The sequence below is a fragment of the Watersipora subatra genome, chromosome 2 (genome assembly GCF_963576615.1).
Source record: "Watersipora subatra chromosome 2, tzWatSuba1.1, whole genome shotgun sequence".
NCBI lineage: Eukaryota > Metazoa > Bryozoa > Gymnolaemata > Cheilostomatida > Watersiporidae > Watersipora > Watersipora subatra.
The window spans coordinates 11,551,774-11,576,263 of NC_088709.1; the positions used below are offsets into that span (position 1 = coordinate 11,551,774).

Below are 24,490 nucleotides of genomic sequence, written 5' to 3' on the forward strand. Positions count from 1 at the left end.
TATCTCTAAAGCTGATAACAAAGTAGGTAACAAAATATCACCTTCAGTCACTCATAACATAGTAGCAAGTAAAAGATATCTGTAGGTAGACTGTAAGACAGTAAAATATCTACAGGTAGCTATTGATAGAGTGACTAGTAACATATCACTGAGAATATCTAGGTAGAATAGCTAGGTGAATAGCTAGCGTATATCAGTAATTGGATAGTAACAAGGTACCTAGTAACATATCTCTTAAGGTAGCCAGTAATGTAGAAATAATTGCTAATTATGTGGCTATAGCAATCTTAAGATGAGTGTTTTTAGGGAGAAATAATTATCAAACAAACATTTTATGATGCTATGCCTCAGTCTTCAAGGGATGAGATGATGTGGGTGAGATGGAAGGCAAGGCTTCATCGAAAGTCAAAGGATTGGAGGTTGTCTCAAGTGAATTGTTTTGAGATTCGTTTGGTGATGGTATTCTGTGTTACACTCATGTAATTAAATGCCATCATATTCAACATTTTGGAGGTGGCTAGCCAGGTGGTGCCAGCTAGGTGGCAAGCCCATAATTGTTAGCCCAAACAATTCAATTTGCAAAAAGAGGTTCTAAGAAGCTCTGGATTTTGAAAAACAAACATATAATGTATCACACATAAAGTGAGCATTTTGCTGCAGCTTTGTTGTCCAAAGTATACAGTACACTAGCACAAGGCTGCAGACAACAAATGTTCTGACAATGAAAGCTTTCATCACATAGCGCCGCATCAAATGAAGGAAGTTATAATTGAACATCAGGCCTTAAATGTATAGTGAACTCAACTTGCCGATGTAGCAGTAGGGCTTCCGTGTACAACCAATGTAACATGTTGATTGATAAGAATGACTTTTAAGATTATGCAGAGGTTGTATTGCGTAACCTTCAACCTAGTCATAGAAAAACAAAGTGAACTTCAAACATGCAAAATTAATTCAATCATCCGCAAATCAGTTAGCTTTCTAATACAGCCATGAACATTTTCCGCTATACAACACGATAGTACAACCATCACCTATGTGCCCAACTAATGGTTTTGGAATGTATATGCACAATCTAGCTACATCAACACGCCATCTACTACAAAATATTTTCTATAATAAGAGCCGTGTCCGTCTGTCAGAGGGAATGGCTGGATGTTGCGAAAAAATGATGCAACACACAAGATTCGAAATCAGACATTTGGCGAAGCAGCCAGGCCTACTACCATCTGCACCACTTGACCAACTTTCTGCAATTAAGAATAATTGCAGCCAATTGATTTATGCATGTTGCATAATACCATGATAAACAGAAGTTTGAGTCATTATGATTAACACCTATTACTCATTGATCCAGCTGACTATAGTAAACACCAACAATTAAAACTCAAGCGAGAAGCTGCTTTGTTTTGGAAAATGCATGATTAGGTGAAGGAAACCAAGATTTTCAATGAAGCAGTACATCTAATCTATGATTGATGAATCGCTTGATTATTTATTGATGTATGAAGTAAATGAGTTTGCTATCATCATTCTGAAAGGGCGATAGCGGAAACAGACTAAGGACCTATGTGTTATCGGTGCAAGCAAATACGTTCCGTATTAAAAAAAGGCATAGATTTATGTTCACGGAGCTGATTTGGCTAATTGCGCATGGCGCAAAGAAAATTTTATTTATCTATTTCTACTCACTTTTTAATGGCAAATAATCACTTCTTGACAACAATATCTCTGGTAGGTATGGCAAATAAGATAAAGGATGCTCTATTCTATCTATTAAACCTAGAACCCGTTATACCCCGTTGTCGTGCTTTCTTGGCAAAAAATGACTCAAAATGCCTTGTGGCCACCAGACTATTGTCGTTTCGTATTCATCAACGCCGGCGTGATTAACTGCCATTGGAACCTAATACGAATATTGGCTGCTGACATCTAGCTTATATGATAGATGTAGTCATTGGTTTTGAAGCAAGATAATACTAAAACATCAAATGCAATAGTGCTTTAGTTGTGTGTATCCATAATTGTGTGTCATGTTACAAATGTTTTATTGTTGTGACTTATCTGAACTCACTAGATTATTATCATTTGTGGGTGAGAGATAGTTAAGAGTAAATATGTCATGTAAATTTTTGTGGTTTTAATTGATTCTTTGTTCATTTAGAAACTTTGAGTAATTATGATGTAATACCTTTTCTGTGAGTTCTCCTGTGTTATTGCATAACATTCTTTCCTTTCTCCTTATTATGCTTGTACTGCATGGGTTGAGTGAATGCATTCATTGTACTAATTCTGATGGTAGGTATTGTACTAGTACTGATGGTAGGTATTGTACTAGTACTGATGGTAGGTATTGTACTAGTACTGATGGTAGGTATTGTACTAGTACTGATGGTAGGTGTTGTACTAGTACTGATGGTAGGTATTGTACTAGTACTGATAGTAGGTATTGTACTAATACTGATGGTAGGTATTGTACTAGTACTGATGGTAGGTATTGTACTAGTACTGATGGTAGGTATTGTACTAGTACTGATGGTAGCTATTGTACTAGTGCTGATGGTAGGTATTGTACTAGTACTGATGGTAGGTATTGTACTAATACTGATGGTAGGTATTGTACTAGTACTGATGGTAGGTATTGTACTAGTACTGATGGTAGGTATTGTACTAATACTGATGGTAGATATTGTACTAGTACTGATGATAGGTATGGTACTAATACTGATGGTAGATATTGTACTAATACTGATGGTAGGTATTGTACTAGTACTGATGGTAGGTATTGTACTTGTACTGATGGTAGGTATTGTACTAGTACTGATGGTAGGTATTGTACTAGTACTGATGGTTGGTATTGTACTAGTACTGATGGTAGGTATTGTACTAGTACTGATGGTAGGTATTGTACTAGTACTGATGGTAGGTATTGTACTAATACTGATGGTAGATATTGTACTAGTACTGATGATAGGTATGGTACTAATACTGATGGTAGATATTGTACTAATACTGATGGTAGGTATTGTACTAGTACTGATGGTAGGTATTGTACTTGTACTGATGGTAGGTATTGTACTAGTACTGATGGTAGGTATTGTACTAGTACTGATGGTAGGTATTGTACTAGTACTGATGGTAGGTATTGTACTAGTACTGATGGTAGATATTTTACTATCAGTAAACATTGTACTAGTACTGATGGTAGATGTTGTACTACTACTGGTGATATGCATTATACTACTTCTGTTGGTAGAAAAGTGCTGATGCTGCTAGCATTTATTGTGTATATTTTTCTTGGTGCTGAAAGAACAAAAATGTTTTTGTGGTTGCCAAGAAGTGTTGTGCTAAAAAGGGTGACCCAAAAGTAGTATTGCATGACTATTTATGTTTCAGAGCGTTTGAAAGAGATCGAAGAGAGTTTTACTAGTTACCCATACAGCTATTTCAATATCTCGGCAAGCAGGAAAATGATTTGTATGGCAAGTCGTAGTCACCCATTTCTCTCTACTGAAAAGTGGGACTTAGAAAAATCAACATTTAAAGCTGCGCGTTTCATTCTCGGAAATCAAGCAGAAGTCGCTCTTCCATTGGTCAAAGAGTCTTTGCGTGTATTTCCTGCCAATATTCAAGTATGGATAAACAAAAGGATGGCTTTAATTTAAGTTCCAAACTGTGACCTCGGAGAGCTCAAACACATTCACTCTATGTTTGTCGAATTAAAAGCAAAAAAGGCGGCTGAGCTAGAAGCCAAGGTATACCATACTTACTTTATATGGGACTTCCCAGTATCGGACTCGGGGGAACGCACGAAAGAATCTGTGCAGACGTTTCAAGAAATTATAGAAGAGTGTAAGTGCGCTGATGAAGACTTGACTGAAATTGAAATGAGGAGCTCATCCTTTTGTGTAAAGAACATTTACCGTCTTATCAGAGAATGTGAGTGTGAGGACTGGATCTTGGAGACCGGATTGATTCAAGCTGGTTTTGCGATGCTAAAGGCAATGCAATGTACTTCAAGAAAATATTACCAGTTGCATTCGTGGCTGTGGCTATCGGAATTCTTTCAGTTGCACCCTAGTTCAGAGGCTCTTGCTTCTAACCTTGGTAGCTGCATAGATGAGCTGCAAAGTATGCCTTCTTTTGAAAATATTGGTATTGAAGTTTGTGTGAAGAAGGCACTAGAGATTTATCAATCAACAGATCCTGAAAACTTTGAACCAAACTTTGATGCCAATGATTTTTATGGCCGCCTAGGGAAGTCTTATTACTTCTTGGCCCTTAAAATGGATAATGCAACTAAAAGAATCGAGTGCTTAGAAAAATCTATTGAATTGGCTGGAAGAAGTGTGGAAGTCAATCAGACTGATTCTCGGTTTGTTTCAACACAATGCGTGAAGATTCTCTTGAATCTGTGGGCAGTCAAATACTACCTAAGATATCAAAAGAAAAGTTGGCAGTACTATGAATGGGATAATGGAAAGACAGGTAATTAGGCTTCCATAGTTAATGCCAACGATTATATATATATATATATATATATATATATATATATATATATATATATATAGTACGATTATGAATATTTTAAAGGTTTTTTTTAAAAGCAGTTTTCAATTCGCATCATATGTAAAGGCGTACTTTACAGGAAATTGCAAAATTTGTTTTTATTGCAGCAAAATCAGTCAAGCAAGTTTGGGGCTACCTGACTTATGGTTCTTGGCACCGAACAGCTGTGAAAATCCGTGAACTAGCTGAGATATTACAGCAAGCAAAAACTTACATAAAAAGAGCTGGTGTATTGGGGATCCCAATCCAGTTACCCCGAGTTATGTACCTGCTGGGTGAACCAAATGACAAGGTTGAAATGGAACTGGCACAGCTCGGCGTTGTGGATGACCAATTTAAAGTTTTGGAGTTTTATGCTCAGTTTTATGAGCAGACTAGGCAATATGACAAAGCTGTGAGGTCATGTAAAAAGGCTTTGGAAATTATGGATGGTGAAATCGATAACCCAGCAGTTGTCCGCGGATGTTTGAGGAGGTGCTCTAGAACCTAGTACTATTTACTTTAATTATTCACCTACAGTAGAGGCTGTCAACCTTCATATTTTGAAATTATGACTATGTCTCCGATAAATGTTGTTTTCCATACTTGCTCAGGCATATTGTTAAAAAACCCATTCAATATTCTCTTAATTTATGCATTCAATTAATCAAAGCTTATTGTTTTGCTTTTTGTACAACTTTTTAGAAAAGCTAAATATATCACAATAGAATGCCTAAATGTTTATATGCATAAATTTTATCATAATTAAATGTAAAATTAATTAAATTAAAAATTAAATTAATGACAAACTGATCAAAAAATATTTTGCATAGATGTAGAAATAGCACACAGTGAATACTCAACATTTTCTGATGTCTTGCTCTTGAAACAAATATGTGCCTTTACTGTATGCAATCTTAAAGCCAGTCAATGCTGACAGTCCATATTCACATGAATATACAGTAATATTGCACGCACTTATTACACATGATGATCTCTTACGGAGCACAAGACTATCAGCGTACTAATAACAATAAAACAAAATAATAAAAGCTGACAACTATCAAAGCATAGTTAGTAAGTTAGCAATTAGTAGTTAGTAATAGTTAGCAAAGCAAATTAGCAAAGCTGCACTTCTTTCACTAAAGGTGCAAAAGCTCCTAACATATCAATTATACTTTTGCCAAATAAAACTACTGTAGCTTTTTTAGCAGGAATAAACCAATATGAAGTTTTTATCAAGTTATTAGATTGAAAAGTTATTCAGGGTACAGTTTAAGTAAAAACAGATAACTACTGCATCACCTATATCTCTTAAGTTTATTTTTGTACTTTGGGTTTTTCTATGATTGCTACTAATGCCTTAGGATAGACCCTGGGTAGCTGCTACAAATACTAGAGCTTACTCACAAACCAGGCCTTTATTTTGGCTAACATTAGGCTAGTATTATACTGGCTTACCCAGTGACAGTTATGGATATGTTCAAAGACATGTTCAATAAAACTTTCACAAAGAGGCGCACGCATACAAACTAACATTTCGACATCATAGCATTTTATGAATAAGCATGTGCCTGGTAAAAATTGGGTTGTTACTATAATAAAATGTTTCAAAGCCAAAACAGCCATTGGATTTACCAGGAGACACAAAATTGCCAACCGCCACCAAAAGACGCAAAATTTTGACATTAGTTAATGCGCTTGAAAAAATCTTATATACATGTAGATGAGAATCACAAGATGAGCAACGCATGTGAACTAATGTTTGTTGATGAATTTTCACATTGTGATGTCATTGTCATACCTATCAGTTTTTTTGAACAACCTTTCAGTGCCAGAAGGCAGAAGATCATGTGGGTTATGTTTCTTAAACAGATACTAGCAACAGTCTTATAGTCTATCTATAAATCTCAGTGTTTGTCTGTATTCTGTGTGTCCTCGTATCCAGTTATAGCGATAATGTTTTAGGAATGAAAAATCTGCTGCACACTGGATGTGAACTCAGAACTTCCAGTTCTATAAACACGCGTGCTAAACCAGCAGGTCATGTGCTCACATTGCTATACAATAGATTAGTGCATCATACCTATTACACCTGCCAATCTTTAATGCTGATTTGTTAAAACACCCATGCTTTAACTAGCACACTTAAAGAGCATGACACAATCATTTTTCCTAACGCTGGCTGAAGTTATAATAATGGGTCTTATTTAAGAGCTTAAATACAGTATGAGCTTCAGTTACTCAAGTTCATTGACTAATTAGCCAACGCATGGCAACGCATGGCAACTCATGGCAACTACATTACCCTAGGACACTTAAGTATTCGCGGCATCTAACTTTCGCGTTTTCGCGGCAACAGCCTTCCGCGAAGATTTTATGAGCGAAACTAAACTATCATAACGAACGAGCGAAAACGCGAAAATAAATGGCTTTCTTCATTGATATTCACAATAAAATCGTCATATTAGAAATGCAGGCAATTTTCGTGTGTGGTTGGCTCATTGGGCAAGTTTTGCTAAACTCATTATAGCTAATACACCGACTGAGCAGCTTGGCAAAACAAATTAAGATAATAAAATTTTTTTGGAAAAGCCTAGACAAATGAAGAAGATGATGATATTAGTTTAGTCATTGGATTTGTAACTGATGAGGATGACAGTCTGGTAGGGAAAGTCATAAAATTGAATAATAATTATTGCGGTGATGAATTTTATTACCAACCAAAAGCAATAACAACCCGGGGCCATGGCCACCGCGGCACCGCGTGCTATAAATACTTGAATTCTAATATTGGTACAACATCAGTCAATGCGGGAAGGGACCTTGAGGTCATTGATATTCCAGGAGACAAAATGCAGCAAGCGATTAAATTGCATTATTGATCTCGCCTACACATTTCTACCTGCGGTTCACAAATACAAACTACCGTACTTTTCGGACAATTAGCCGCTACTTTTTTCTGATGATTTGAGCCATGCGACTTATAAGTAGGCCTACAAGGGTGCGGCTAATCACTGTGGCTTATTCTGTGGCTTTTTCTTTCACCGCTAGGGCGCACTAACGGGAATCTCCAATTAGTGCACTTCTAGCTGTGAAAGAAAATACGAAACAATGCCTCACGGTACTGTCCCGTTAGGCACTAAGTTAAAAAGCGTCGGATAATACGAAACTGTGCCGTTCTGAACTGGACCTGAGGAATCTAATGTTTGTTCCACTGCATTTATTTTCACATCACTATATTTTCGAACTCATCAGAGCTGCGAAATTAAGTTCCAGCGAAATTTTACTCTGTATGCTACTCACGAAACTAAATACTAGCGAAATATAAGTGTCCTAGGGTATCTGCTACTGTTTATAAGCCGTTGTAAATCTTGAGTAAATGTGTAGCGTGAGATGTGAAAATGTTTTTCAACAATCTGTTTTTGCTATGCCTTGAGTTTTCAAAAGTTATGCAAATAAACAAACACTTGCATTTAAAAGTTATAATAGTAAATGTTGTGTATGTTGGTTGAAAATAAATTTTTTGTGCAAAAATTTTACTTTACCCGTGCAACACCAGAAATTCAACTAGTAAAGAAAAAAATAATGGTTCATAAAGTTTGCTTTTCATCCTAAAATCCAGCAAATCGCTAAGCAGTGACACTCACTTTCGTATATTGAACTTTCTCCTGTTGCTCTCCTAGGCGAAAGGTGAAAAATGGTAAAATTTGATGAATCACTCGCCACTTCTGTAACTAGATGATAAAAGAAAAATCCTCTAGCACTACTAGTTTGGGTTTTTCTATGAAATTTAAGATGAGCTATGGCATGTTGTGTGTTACAGCAACAATATGGCACAAATCTTTATAGACTAAGTTTTTACCCCAACATACATGCGGGCAAACTTTTGCATATACATGTAATCTGAACCAAACTACTATAGCGATAAAAAATTATCAAGGATCGTATTTTCTGTCCTATTTACCTAACAACCACTTATATCAGACTCGAGTATGTCAAACTTTCTCTATAAAAGAGAGGAAGATGAATTATGAAATATTTAACCGAGCCATTTTTAAAATTTTAGCTGGAAAGCCTTGAAACAGTTAATCAAATAAAGCACTTTCATATTTCACATTGTTGTGGCTGTTTTATGGTGTTATTGAGGTAAAACAGAGATTAAATTCACATGTGATTTAGTCGAAATGAGTTTTTGAACATGCAATTTAAAAAAATAATCATGTGGGTCTTTTGAAGTAGAAGTTTGCTTTGATTAGCAATTTGCAAGTGTGCTCTGAATACAAGTTTGCTTTCCCTGAGTAAGTATTAGCTCTCACATACAACTGGAACTGCTGCAAGCACTGTGGCTGGGTGCGAGTTATGGCTATGTAGTAGATGAAGTAAATAAGTGTTATATATAATATAAAAGTAAAGAAGAGGCAGATAACAATTGAATACAGCCGAATAAAGTAAAGCGCAAAGTGTACTCAATGAGTATACAATACTAGTAAGTAGTATCAAAGTACCAAAACAGTTACACTTACAAATGTAAGTGTATGTAAATGTACGTACATCCTTGCACAGGTTAACAACATATGTCAGAGTTTCAGTGTTCCTCTATACAGCTCATTCATTCTAATACCTTGTGTGTTCTGTCTCTATAATACTCTATCGCTTGCAGAGACTCCAATAGGCGAGATTTTGTGCTCTTTCTTCAAGCCACCTTCATCTTTGTACTTTTTCTGCAAGCTGGCTTTCGCAACTCGTCAGTAGTAAAAGCTGACCAATTACAGAAAAGCTTAACTTTGACAATCTATCACACATTGGTAATCATACAATATCTCGTAGACTGGCAGTGTCGTGAGAAATCATGATGAGGATCTCTCACGTCATAGTTGTGCACATTTGTAACCACTATGCGCACAACTATTCTAATATGCTGTAAGCAGTTCCAGTGGTGCAGTTGGTAGTGCGCTTAGTTGCAAAGCTGAGATACCCCCAGTTCAATTCCTGGGTGAAGAATTTTTCCCTATCGCTCTAAGCATGACTTAGGACGAACGGACAGACACTGCTCTTAGCATAATAAAGCTTTACTAGTAAAGGTAAATAATGAACAGGGTAATTCTAATACCCTGTTCATTATTTTGCACAATGTTCCATTTGTTTAGTATTTCTAATACCAAACAAATGGAACATTATGGTGCAACATCCTTTTTACCTTTAAATGAATGCCCAGTCAATTTTACAGGAAAGTTAAATTGGAATGTTGAAATGTGAGCAGCATATATTGATATATGCAGTGTAGCATTATGATGTGACATATATTTCACCTTCAACTGAATGCTTCAGTAAAGCTACAAGAAAGTTATTTAATATTAATTGAGGCAAATGTTAGTTCTACTACTTTTACCAGAAAACCCACGATCTATTTTGGTTTGAAGTTGTTGCTCTTTGATAATGAAACATTATTTAAAATTAGATGAAATGAAACAAATTAAAAATTTCTTTTACTTTTTAATATCAAACATTGAAACAAGCAAAATAATGTAGACAAAGTATGGTAATTTAAAATAATTTATGTACACAAAATAAAGGTCATTACAAAGTCCAATTTTAGTTCTTCATAACAAATATAGCAAAAATTGCTCGAACAAGAGTAGCTCGATTAATATTCTGATGTGTGCCATTTACTCTTTACGCTACAATCAAGCTGATATAAATTCTGCTTCGTATTGATTAAGAGTCGTATGGAGGAACATTACTCTGCTTTATCATAAACCAACTTCAACACTCAATCACTATGTTTCCATGATGCACAGTACTTCGGAGTTGCACTCTCTCCGAATCATGGAAACGGCGTCTTCGTGCTGAAATCACTGCGCACTGATCAATGCGAAGCCAGTGCAAATTTTTTGCAAAAGTTTGCTACAGCCCTGCTACAAGCTCCAAGATAAGACTCACCTTTTTCTGTCAAGGCTTTGGTAAAGCTAACACTATTACCACGATGCTTGATAAACTTTACTCTGTTATCCACTTCATGGGTCCTCAGATGCTCGTTTAGAGCTACAAAAATCCTTAAAGACTGATGTCTCAAATTCATCGTTTGCTGCAATGGTGGCCATGTTGGCTTTACGGCACTGACTGGCAGCAAATACACCCACAAAACGTAAGGCGTGCTAAAACGCACGTCCATATTTACCCGCGAAAGTTCTTTCAACCATACGGTCCAATAACAGCAATGCGCGAAAGAAGTAGTAAAACGGTATGCCTAGCGCTTCTTTCCGATAGAAAATTCTAAAATTATCCCGCTTATTTTATTGTTTTCTATTTTCCAATTTTCTTTCACTTAAATTTAATTATGGTCTGCACCCACGAGGATGATGAGGTGATTACTTTTCCAGACTTTGTTATCGAAAAATAGGTGGCAAGTCCTAAAGTAACATTTAAATAATGTATTACTTAAAAATACTTAATAAAAATATATTACTTTGTAAAAATTGTGTTAAGGTTTGTAAAACCTTGTGAATGTGTATTGTAAATAAAAGTATAATGACGACAGAAGCATAAAAAGACCGTTTCTGACGTTCGGTATCCATGATCGATTCCATCCGGCGATTCGATTTATACAATTTCTCTTCTCTGGCTAATTTTCTGAAAACCACTGCGCAGCATGTAAACGTACCATCCCCTCGACTTCGGAGGGGCTGCATCGAAGTACTGCGCATCATGGAAACATAGTGAATGAATGCTCAACACTCGTTCAGCACCATAGACCTATTAACTATACTAGTATAGTTAATCTGTCTATGTTCAGCACAATGATATTCTTAGCTACATACAACAATGGTGGGTGGCGCGACTCTTGCTAGAGCTTACCTACAGCACAGAGTTCTCAACACCTTAGCGCCTAACTATTCTCTACCTATGGAATGTTGATTTTATCATAAAACAAACTTTCACTGCTTTCGAGGATAGCAGTGATGAATTTGCTAACAAGTAGGAAAATTAAACATTTTTTACGTTAATATTGTGAACTGGTTGTCTGTTAAAGTGCAATATTGCAGATTCTTTGCTATATTTGACAATACTTAGGTAAGTTACTAAGTACTTGACAAGAAATTGGAGGTTTCCACTTTCAAGCCTTTACATACAAAAACTTGGTAAAATTTACAAATGGTTAAATCTGGTCTTGTTTATTGAGCCATCAAATACTTAACACAGAATTACTCAAGTACCTAAGTACTTGAACACAGAAGCCAAATTTAAGGCTCTTTGGGAGGTTGGCCAACGACAACCACTAACTATTCAAATGTTTTTTCATTTGGATATCTCTTAAAAGCTTTTTTCTTCTTTGTTATCGGTTCACTCAGTGTTGCCCATCCACCATTGAGATGGAACTTACATTGATAAGCAATCAATGTTGAGAGAGAAGTTGCTAGCGAGTATAGATGAATTTGTCTGTTACCAAATTATATTTGTTGTAAAAGCTAAAAGCATACCAACAATAGCTATATCCTGGTTGTTGAACTCAACTTTGACGGTGATAGTGACTACTGTATATTCATGTGAAGATGGACTGTCAGCAATGATTGGCATTGCGATTTCATACAGTAAAGGCACATATTTGTTCCAAAAGCAAGACATCAGATAATGTGGAGTATTTACTGTGTGGTATTTCTGCATCCATGCAAAATCTTTCTTGATCAGTTAAATGTTATTAATTTACTTTTTAATTGTTAATTTAATGAATTTTACATTTAGTTATGATAAAATTTATGCATATAAACATTTAGGCATTCTATTGTGATATATTTAGCATTTCTAAAAAGTTGTACAAAAAGCAAAACAATTAGTAATAATTAATTGAACGCATAAATTAAGAGAATATTGAATGGGTTGAACAATATGCCTGAGCAAGTATGGAAAACAACATTTATCGGAGACATAGTCATAATTTCAAAATATGAAGGTTGACAGCCTCTACTGTAGGTGAATAATTAAAGTAAATAGTACTAGGTTCTAGAGCACCTCCTCAAACATCCGCGGACAACTGCTGGGTTATCGATTTCACCATCCATAATTTCCAAAGCCTTTTTACATGACCTCACAGCTTTGTCATATTGCCTAGTCTGCTCATAAAACTGAGCATAAAACTCCAAAACTTTAAATTGGTCATCCACAACGCCGAGCTGTGCCAGTTCCATTTCAACCTTGTCATTTGGTTCACCCAGCAGGTACATAACTCGGGGTAACTGGATTGGGATCCCCAATACACCAGCTCTTTTTATGTAAGTTTTTGCTTGCTGTAATATCTCAGCTAGTTCACGGATTTTCACAGCTGTTCGGTGCCAAGAACCATAAGTCAGGTAGCCCCAAACTTGCTTGACTGATTTTGCTGCAATAAAAACAAATTTTGCAATTTCCTGTAAAGTACGCCTTTACATATGATGCGAATTGAAAACTGCTTTAAAAAAAACCTTCAAAATATTCATAATCGTTGGCATTAACTATGGAATCCTAATTACCTGTCTTTCCATTATCCCATTCATAGTATTGCCAACTTTTCTCTTGATATCTTTGGTAGTATTTGACAGCCCACAGATTAAGGAGAATCTTCACGCATTGTCTTGGAACAAACCGAGAATCAGTCTGATTGACTTCCACACTTCTTCCAGCCAATTCAATAGATTTTTCTAAGCACTCGATTCTTTCAGTTGCATTATCCATTTTAAGAGCCAAGAAGTAGTAAGACTTCCCTAGACGACCATAAAAATCATTGGCATCAAAGTTTGGTTCAAAGTTTTCAGGATCTGTTGATTGATAAATCTCTAGTGCCTTCTTCACACAAACTTCAATACCAATATTTTCAAAAGAAGGCATACTTTGCAGCTCATCTATGCAGCTACCAAGGTTAGAAGCAAGAGCCTCTGAACTAGGGCGCAACTGAAAGAATTCCGATAGCCACAGCCACGAATGCAACTGGTAATATTTTCTTGAAGTACATTGCATTGCCTTTAGCATCGCAAAACCAGCTTGAATCAATCCGGTCTCCAAGATCCAGTCCTCACACTCACATTCTCTGATAAGACGGTAAATGTTCTTTACACAAAAGGATGAGCTCCTCATTTCAATTTCAGTCAAGTCTTCATCAGCGCACTTACACTCTTCTATAATTTCTTGAAATGTCAGCACAGATTCTTTCGTGCGTTCCACCGAGTCCGATACTGGGAAGTCCCATATAAAGTAAGTATGGTATACCTTGGCTTCTAGCTCAGCCGCCTTTTTTGCTTTTAATTCGACAAACATAGAGTGAATGTGTTCGAGCTCTCCGAGGTCACAGTTTGGAAGTTGCATTAAAGCCATCCCTTTGTTTATCCATACTTGAATATTGGCAGGAAATACACGCAAAGACTCTTCGACCAACGGAAGAGCGACTTCTGCTTGATTTCCGAGAATGAGACGCGCAGCTTTAAATGTTGATTTTTCTAAGTCCCACTTTTCAGTAGGGAGAAATGGGCGACTACGACTTGCCATACAAATCATTTTCCTGCTTGCCGAGATATTGAAATAGCTGTATGGGTAACTAGTAAAACTCTCTTCGATCTCTTTCAAACGCTCTGAAACATAAATAGTCATGCAATACTACTTTTGGGTCACCCTTTTTAGCACAACACTTCTTGGCAACCACAAAAACATTGTTGTTCTTTCAGCACCAAGGAAAATATACACAATAAATGCTAGCAGCATCAGCACTTTTCTACCAACAGAAGTAGTATAATGCATATCACCAGTAATAGTACAACATCTACCATCAGTACTAGTACAATGTTTACTAATAGTAAAATATCTACCATCAGTACTAGTACAATACCTACCATCAGTACTAGTACAATACCTACCATCAGTACTAGTACAATACCTACCATCAGTACTAGTACAATACCTACCATCAGTACTAGTACAATACCTACCATCAGTACTAGTACAATACCTACCATCAGTATTAGTACAATACCTACCATCAGTACTAGTACAATACCTACCATCAGTATTAGTACAATACCTACCATCAGTACTAGTACAATACCTACCATCAGTACTAGTACAATACCTACCATCAGTACTAGTACAATACCTATCATCAGTATTAGTACAATACCTACCATCAGTATTAGTACAATACCAACCATCAGTACTAGTACAATACCTACCATCAGTATTAGTACAATACCTACCATCAGTACTAGTACAATACCTACCATCAGTACTAGTACAATACCTACCATCAGTACTAGTACAATACCTGCCATCAGTACTAGTACAATACCTACCATCAGTACTAGTACAATACCTACCATCAGTATTAGTACAATACCTACCATCAGAATTAGTACAATGAATGCATTCACTCAACCCATGCAATACAAGCATAATAAGAAGAAAGGAAAGAATTTTATGCAATAACACAGGAGAACTCACAGAAAAGGTATTACATCATAAATACTCAAAGTTTCTAACTGAACAAAGAATCAACTAAAACCACAAAAATTTACATGACATATTTACTCTTAACTATCTCTCACCCACAAATGATAATAATCTAGTGAGTTCAGATAAGTCACAACAATAAAACATTTATAACATGACACACAATTATGGATACACACAACTAAAGCACTATTGCACTTGATGTTTTTGTATTATCTTGCTTCAAAACCAATGACTACATCTATCATATAAGCTAGATGTCAGCAACCAATATTTGTATTAGATTCAAATGGCCGTTAATCACGCCGGCGTTGATGAATACGAAACGACAATAGTCTGGTGGCCACAAGGCATTTTGTGTCATTTTTTGCCAAGGAAGCACAACAACGGGGTATAACGGGATATAGGTTTAATAGATAGAATAGAGCATCCTTTACCTTATTTACCATACCTACCGGAGATATTGTTGTCAAGAAGTGATTATTTGCCATTAAAAGGTGAGTAGAAATACATAAATAAAATTTTTTTGCGCCATGCGCAATTAGCCAAATCAGCTCCGTGAACATTAATCTATGCCTTATTTTAATACGGAACGTATTTGCTTGCACCGATAACACATAGGTCCTTAGTCTGTTTCCGCTATTGCCCTGTCAGAATGAAGATAGGAAACTCATTTACTTCATACATCAATAAATAATCAAGCGATTCATCAATCAGAGATTAGATGCATTGTTTCATTGAAAATCCTGCGTTTCCTTCACCGAATCATGCATTTTCCAAAACAAAGCAGCTTCTCGCTTGAGTATTGTTTGTTTGTGTTTACTGTAGTCAGCTGGATCAATGAGTGATAGGTGTTAATCATAATGAATCAAACTTCTCAGTTTATATTCTACATATTGGTTATAAACCATACAATAAACTACTGTCTTTCATAGATATTGTTGCTGTTTTAAGACATTCAGTGTTTCATACACACGATGACTTAATTCAATTTGTTTAGGTTAAGACGGCAGCACTACATAACACTAGTTGCTACTTATATTATTGGGCTTCATAAATAAAATAACTATTTTATATTTTGTTTGAATAAATCAGTAATATTGGACTAATTTTAAGATAGCATGCCTTTGCTGATCTTTTTTAAGACTTAGCTTGCCTATTTACAAAATTGGAGATTATTGCTCTTTGACACAGCAAACCAATTTTAACACAGTGTAGTACCTTCATGCAATCGTATGATTATTATTTGACTGATGGCTTAATTAGTTTTAAATTACTATCCTGTATCGTGCAAAACTTATCCTGTATTATTGTATTATTACATTATATTCTGGTGTATTGTATTATAATGACTGTATTATGTTGTATTGTATTGACTTGCGTTGCATTGAGTTACGCTATAGGGTTTGCGTTGTGTTATATATTAATACATATTTCATTGTATTTTAATCTATTGAGTTATGTTATATTGTATTGTTATAGTGCTCACATATTAATTATTACCTTACAGAAGTATGCGATGTATGAGTTAACTAAATATTGTTGTGACAAGAGCTAAAGGGTGTACATCTATTCCTTTCATGTAGGGCTATGCGCATTGCCTACACATCCAATTCAATTATGTACCTTTTCCTGTTTTCAAGTTTTAAATTTATAGCTACACGCTTTGATAGATCTTTTTTTCTGATAGGTTATGTGCTAGCCATAAACACCGGAGAAATTTTTTTTCAAATTTGGCCCTGGTGATAACTGTATAAGTTGCTTGCTAAACAAACGTCTATAATAAAATTGCTTGTGTAAATTGCTCACAGTAGTCAATAATTAAATTGCTGCATCTGCTCAAGTTTTATTGAGGTTTTCACAACAATCATTTTACCTCTTTGTAACTTTATGGATGATGGATAAATATTGCACCATAAAAGTGAGCTCTTATATGTCTATATAATTTTGTATTTTGAACTCAAAGGCTGTAATTGATGTGATTCTTTACTTTGTAGTCAGTCGCCAAAGACTCAATATGACAGACATTTTTTCCACCATCTTAGCCACTGGTCTGCCAGGAACCCTCTCCCGTACTCTATACATGTAAAATGGCACTTGCACAACTACAGATTGACAGGCTATACTGTATACCTCATTGGGTACACTGGTTATGATGCAGATTAACTAACAAAATTTCTTGCTTCCTTTTAAATTTATTGTATTTCTTAGCACATTAAAACATTATTGGTGCATTGGAGCAACTGGTCCATTAGACAAACTACCTGAGAATAGCTTTGTGTCCATCAGGAAACTACTGCACAGAAATCTCATCATTGTCTTTACTCCAGCCATGATTTATGGGATCAGGTGGTATGATTAATGATTGAATTGCCCGCTGCCATATTGCTGCTTGGTAAATGACTCTCATTAAATGCTGAGAGAGAGTAGTCTCTGTTGGTGGAAGGGTTTTCTCACGAGATGCCCTTGATGAGAACAACCTGTATCAGGCATTGGTCAGACTTGTAGAATCAGGCTGGCCATAAAGAAACAGTGTTGAGCATGCTAGTGCGTTGAACAACTCTTCATCCAAGCCCCAAGATTTCCCTATGTTAGGGAATGGGGACCTATATGTTTTAGTTTTTAAGGAAGAGCTTGAAATAGGTGGTTTTGCCTTTTCCTGAAATAGAGCTGGTTGTGTCACAACCCAAAAATACATGAAACCCCAGGAAACATGAAGCGAAGTCAGTACCCAGTGTCTCACTGATCTTATAACAGTTGAAAATGTGGTACCGAATTCTAGTGCCAGTTGAAAAGTGCAGACCTCTTTTTAGCTCAGGAGCAAACAGGATGCAGAGAACGGGCGCATCAGTGTCAGGCGCCCATATGATTGCTGAGCAGATTTTTTCTGCATCCGAGTAAACAGCATGTTAAAGCCATCGTGTATCTGCCTCCTCATGATCAGAGACTAGGTCTAGCTGAGGGTCTGAAACAAGAAAGCTGTTTTTACTAAGTGAAAGTCGCTCACAATTATCAACAATCCCGACATATAGCAAAAGACAGTCTTTGAGCTTGCAATGCTTGAATTGTGATAGTAAAAAATCCTGCAAAGCTGAATTTTTGCGACCACTCGCTAAGAATTTTGTCCACTGTTTCATTGTTTTCTGCTGAGCTCCATAAAGTATTATAACCTCGGTCTGTTTACTATTCCCATGGTGAGATCGTTCAACATTTTTATAGAGTTCTGCAAATATCGACCACCAATTAGATGAACTATTCTTGCTTTGTAGGCTTTAGCCAAGCTGATATAATACTTCTTAAACTAACTCTCCAAAAGTATTAGGAAGACTGCTTCTGAGTAAGGCATAAATGAATGCCATACAGTCTACAATCAGAGAATAGTCTTCAGGCACAGCTACGACGACCGAGTCTTCTTTGCAATGGTTTCGATTGCATGAAGAAGATGAGCTTTTACACATCTGCTAAGCCCTGCTCCATCATGTGATGAAAGGGCTGGTTGTGTAGATGATAGGGAGTAGCAGAGGATTTTCTTCATATCTATGTCTCGCTGCATGCTGACCACAAGCAATCGACCAAAAAGATTGCGATCGGGTGGTAATGCTTTTCTTTTGACAGTTTTCGTTGGTTGCATTCTTAGGAGCCGTTTCAAAAGTTTGAAATATATTTTCCTTTATTGTACTGAATATACAAGCCTGCTCATCCTGTAAACTCTCTTTAGCATATGTCTGAACTTGGGTTTCGCCAACCGTGTTGACAGAAGACTTTGCTGTTGGGTTGCATTGGCTGTAGCACCAGAGCTGAGTGAAACGCGAGTGTCTTGATGATGTGTCCAGGTTGATCATTGACTCAACAGTATCAATAATGTTGTTAATAGCCTTTCCATCTTCTTTAACTCTAAAATGCAATTGAGTGAAAATCATGACAAAAGTTATACAAGCCATACTGTATACATGAGAAATCTAATATAAAATGTATTTATTTTATATTATTTCTTTTACTTGCAGGTTGAGTATGCAGAAGCATTAATTAATTAAATGGTCAATGGATGAATAAGGTACAAAAGAAGCATACAGGGAATCATCTAATTGTTTGTGAACTTATAACCCAATACTGACTCCAGCCATAACTTTACAGGATTGAGAGGATTGAGTTACAGTTGATTTACCGAGATGAGCAAGAACCCGTCATTTGATTGCACCTACACAAAGAGTCTGTCACATTTAACCACTCATAAGTGCAAATAAAATAAAAGATAAAGTAAAATAATAATAGCAGAGATTAGCTGATACTCAGTTTAGTTCTGATGACAGATGGTGACTTGCCTTTAGTAAGTGTTATGCCTTTAATGACGCTGCTAGCCTTCGGCTCATGATTGATAGTTTGTGCAATTGCTTGGTCAGCGGCTATTGAGTTAAGCCCATGGTTGAAGTGTCAGCGTACTGTCCATGAGCCGGATGCCTTCTGGAGCTGAGATGCCAGACATGGATGGGATTTATCCATGTTCTTCATCTCAAGCAAGTATACAGTGGCATACCTGTAGGTGGTAAGCGTACAATGTGAATAAATGCAAAGTAAACAATCCGCAGCACTATGTTAGCGCGTACACTGCATTTCTTCTTGTAAATTTTTCAACTGGTCTATCATACTAATCTGGCACAGTTCACCCTGTCGAAGGTGAAGAAATATTTCAGCATTAGCGGTACTGTACAGAGATGCTCCTACCAACTGCTTCCTCCTGTAGCTCGGAGAAAGGTGAGCAGTAGGCGCACCATCTCTAAGCATCCATTCCGGAACCTGTAAGTGGGGCTCTCAGCCTACTGCATACTAACATATTGAAAAAACTGTTCCCCAAAGTCTCCTAGCTCTGGTACAGTATTTAGATCTTGCAGCACAGAGAGGCTAGCGAGCCTATCAGCAATATCTTGGTTTTTTTGTAATGAAAGAAACTCCGACAGTTTTAAAACTCGAAGGAGTTTTGAATCATATAGTAAAACATACGTACACTTGCTGTCAGGATCACAAAATGAGTTCAATCTCTGTACAGGGTCACTGAGTCTATAGGCAGCGTGTTACTCCAGAACCTCCTTAGTCATAACTTCACTGGAAAACCTCTCTCAAGCATAAGTTTCAGAACCATGTCTAAAACACATCCATCAATGAACCGTTCAAAAGATTTGAACATATTGCATAACAATATACCTAGTGCATTCATCATATGAATATGCTGCACCAGTCAAACCATTACAAAGTATATGGTAAGAGCATAATAGAAAAAAAAGTGCACATAGAAAAACAATTTGTGACCCAGTAAATCGTTGTGATTGAAGACTCAAGAGCAAACCATCAGCTGTTAAAAAGTGGGAGTTGTGGGTACACACAAATTGATTGTTAAGCAGTTAGGGTAGTGGTGTTACGTTCTAACCATTGTATCTACACGCAGCTATGTCTAGTCCTTATATTTGCAACTTATCCATGAAAAGTGATCAAAGATGTCTAAATAAAACATGAGCAAAGTAAGCGATGCATTCCACTCTTTGATCGAGGACAAGACATTACACTGCACGTGCTATACTATAAATTGTTTTAAAAAAATCAGTTGGGCTTTATGTAGTTCATGGAATATCGTGAGCTCAACTTACTGATTTTCAATTGTGCAACAACTATGAAAAAATATTCCTTTTTGCAGGAGTGATCGTAGCGGACCTCCTCAGCTATACAACTCCTTTGTAGTAGTTTAGCATGGCTGCATCATTTCTTCACTTGGCTGCTTCTGGCAACCTACCTGTAGAGATTACATTACAAAAAGATGCATTTTGAACTTTCATATTTGCAATAATCAATCAAAACAAAAACAACAAATCATACTATCACGTGTGAGAGAATATTGAGACCCAGTACACTATTAAGTGATGTTCATGTACAAAGTGATCTATGACACAGGCTTTAATAACTGTTTCAACTTACTTGCAACATCTTTCCAATTAGTCATACATAGAAGTCATTAACTCATTTGTGTGTTACAATATTTTCCACTAGCTTCGTTTCTGGTTTGCATACAACAAACACTTTGGGAAGAACAGCCATATGTTAAGGGACCAGGCTAGAAGATTGAAGAAACTTGGTTGGTGTTGAGCCTTTGACCAAGGGGCACGCCGGATGCACCAGGCATCTGTAGTTGCCAAAATATAGACCATATGACAATGATATTTAACGAAAAGGAAACAGCTGCTTGTTTTAGCTACCTAGATGTAAGATGTGGAGTAAGGTGCTTGACAATCGCTTATTGTAATCTAGTATCGACAGTTATTACTCAATGGTACAAGTGACACCAACAAATTATAGTATAACAATGAGCTGCATTGTTTTAAAAGATCAATGATTATGTGAAGATAATGCAGAATGTTTCAGTAGAAGAATACACCTACCCCTTGATTAATAATCATTTGATTATTTATTGAAATATGAAGTAAAATGAATTTGCTATTTTCTTACCTCAATTTTCTCAAAAAGTTTGAGATTTTTTGCAACTTGAAAAGCTCTCTGATACTTTGATTTGCTAGCGAACCTCATTCAGCATGGTATTTGCATGAGTTAAGCTGTGAGGGCTGTTGGGATGACTTTAGTGTTCTTGCTATGGATCGCTCAGGCTCTTTGTTGATGGTGATCCACAGCTTCCAAAAACGCTCGATTATTGGTTTTTGCTATTACTAAAGCTTATTAGCTCATTAAAATGTGGTATTTGATTATAGTTAATTATGCGATCCATGATAGCTAGCTTTGCAAATCACTATAAATAGTGAATTAAAGTTTTCGACTGTTACTACCAACGCTAACGAGTCGCTGGGCGAGACCGGAAACAGCCTACAAACCTAGCTATTGTTTATAAATTTCACCTACGGCTCTGATTAGCTGGTTCGACTGCTTGCGCATAGCGTAAGATAACTATATTTTTGTATTACTACTCACCTTTTAATGGCCAATTACTCCTAGCTTATCAACTAAAATAGCAGTAAAAACCGGTTTAGTAATGGACTAGGTTAAATATATGCCAATAGTATTAACCTACCATAGATCATATTCTTTGCCACCTGTTGACACGAAAATGCCCGTGACCGCCGAAAGCGTATTGTTCCTATTATAAAAAGTCCGTTTCCCGTTACAACTGTTCCTTAGTTGACTCGCTGTTTATCCTAGTTGTTATAGATACCGACCGGTAAGCGCTATCACTGCAAAACGCAAGCTAAATTGAAATTCTCAGTAAAAGAAAGACATTACTTGCAGAAGTCAAAATTATATGTTCCAATATAGGAAATTAGTTAATTATTCTGCACTATTGGAAAAAGTGTTTTAAAATCACAACATATTTTGAATAAAACCTGTATTTACAAGCAAGATAATTTAAACAACGTGTAAATAGAGTTGAATACCATATATTGTGGCTCTCAACAGCACCAGCATTGCAGACATAGCTGTGAAGCGCACTGCAGAACCAACCATGCACAGGGACAGCAGGCAAAACCAAAACATGCCAGCAGAACCGAACAGCACATTTCTCAGCAATATGTGCCTGGGTGTCTGGCACTTATCATTAATGTCATCTCTCTTTGCACTCCCATACGAGTGCAAAAACATGATACTATACTTGAGTTGAAATTTTACGAAAATATTTGAAATTGATACGAACACAATGAAAACGATAACATTTGATAACTTACCGTCCATGCTGAGTTATTAACTATAAGAATGCAGAATAATGGGATACGGAACAAGCCGTGAGGCCAGAAATGGTTGATGAGATTTCTGATCAATCGAGACGAAAAGATTCCGTTTTTGCTTGTTGGCTCATTGACCTCAAACCGTTGAACTAAAAACCCTTGGAAGGGCAAAGGTCATTTGCGAGTACGGAAATCCGGTCGACGCCATTATCAGTTAATGTTCAAGTTAATTTCATTGTGTTCAATGTGAGAAAGAAATCTAATTTCAGATTTAACAGCTATGTAAGATCACTAATACACCGCTCAATCAAAGAAACAGACTACTGAGATTACTACTAATAATTTATGTAAGAGAGAGAAGGGTGTAGGTGCACAGTGTTATTGCTATTTCATGAACTGCAAAAACCGCACGAATGGACTTTTAAAGGAAAAGGCATGACATTTCACATGTGAGTCACTTCTACTACTAGCTCTATTACTATTGCTCAAGTCTACGACTACTACTAGTTGTGCTACTACTAGTTATAGAGGTGGAACGAGACAGGTTTTTTAAGCTCGAGACGAGACTCGAGACACTGTCTTGTAAAAATTCGAGACACGAGACAGTAAAATAATGAGCATTTGGTGATGATTTCACTACACAAGTACTAGCTACTTGGTATATATAAAATTAATAAAACTCTTTTTAAATTGAATTTTCACCTGGTGTAAACGATTTAAATACAACATTTTAATAGTGATATGCATGTAGTTTTTGTAAACAAAAGTGACACAAACAGCTCTAAAATACCGAAGTTATATATTCTAAGAATTTTGAGCTTGATTGATCATAATTATTATAAATGTATTGCTTTGTACATGTATATTTTTACCATCTATTGAATAGTTCTTACTTTTTAATGTAATGTGTAATGAAACCGATAGCCGTCGCTCTACAAAGAAATACCGCAACTAAAGGAACACACGATAACACTTTCATTCTTATCGTTTCATTAATGTTAAGTTTTGTTTGTGTATTAGCTGTAGTATGTGAATTATATTTAAATTGTACTCATGAAATTATATTAATTACTGTAAACATGCACATGTATATTCTTATATTGAGCTAACAAAACGTCATTGTTAACCGAACACGGATTATGGTCGACACGGCCTTTCGTTCGTTTCTCTGTGTCCGGGCAAGTTTTACCCGCGATTGGTAGTATATACGTAAAAGAGGCCCGAATTTTATGAAGGGCAGTTGGTGTTTAGACACGATAAAATACAGACATTTTACCCGCAAAGGTCTTATCCGAAGAGTAATTAGATACGACCCGGTATCGGTTTTAAGGACACAGAACCGAACTAAAAAATAACAGGGCCGTTGTCCGGACTACATGATTAGACTCAGTGGCCAACACAATCAGTAGCAACAGGTAGTAACGGACCGGGTATAACTTTAAAGGCAGTTGCCCGCAATCCATTACAATATATGGAGTTGTTGCTACCACAAGAAGCCATGTTTTAACAACCGTGCGCAGGCGCTTTAGTTCTATTTCCTGTCTCGAGTTTGGCAATAGTTAAGTCGAGACGAGACCGATACGAGACGAGACAGGTCGATACTCGAGACGTCTCGTGTCTCGGTCCACCTCTAACTAGTTAGTACTGCCACTAGTTAGTTCTACTACATTAGTCACTGGGTGAGTGAGAGTCGATCAGTGTCACTACTGAGTGTACGAGTTTGACTGTATTTTGTCGGTGATTAGATAAATTTATAA

At 36.5% G+C, this 24,490-nt stretch overlaps 2 protein-coding genes across 3 annotated transcripts; both read right to left on the reverse strand.

Moving 5' to 3' along the window:
* Nucleotides 1–2,213: 2,213 nt before the first annotated feature.
* Nucleotides 2,214–12,126, reverse strand: LOC137387937 (platelet glycoprotein Ib alpha chain-like). The gene is made up of 6 exons (XM_068074454.1): nt 12,030–12,126; nt 10,492–10,593; nt 8,199–8,230; nt 7,155–7,165; nt 4,958–5,023; nt 2,214–2,748 (listed from the first exon to the last, which is right to left on the reverse strand). The coding sequence occupies exons 1-6, from the start codon at nt 12,124–12,126 to the stop codon at nt 2,214–2,216; spliced, it is 843 nt and encodes a 280-aa protein (XP_067930555.1).
* A 198-nt stretch (nt 12,127–12,324) lies between these two features.
* LOC137388927 (uncharacterized) lies at nt 12,325–22,851 on the reverse strand. 2 transcript variants are annotated; one of them, XM_068075426.1, is made up of 3 exons: nt 22,734–22,851; nt 13,056–14,147; nt 12,325–12,925 (listed from the first exon to the last, which is right to left on the reverse strand). In XM_068075426.1, exons 1-3 carry the CDS (start codon nt 22,738–22,740, stop codon nt 12,543–12,545), a joined length of 1,482 nt encoding a protein of 493 aa, XP_067931527.1. In that variant the 5' UTR covers nt 22,741–22,851; the 3' UTR covers nt 12,325–12,542. The 2 variants fall into 2 exon arrangements, with proteins under 2 accessions (XP_067931527.1, XP_067931528.1); XM_068075427.1 differs by lacking the exon at nt 22,734–22,851 and adding an exon at nt 21,511–21,609.
* Nucleotides 22,852–24,490: the final 1,639 nt, after the last annotated feature.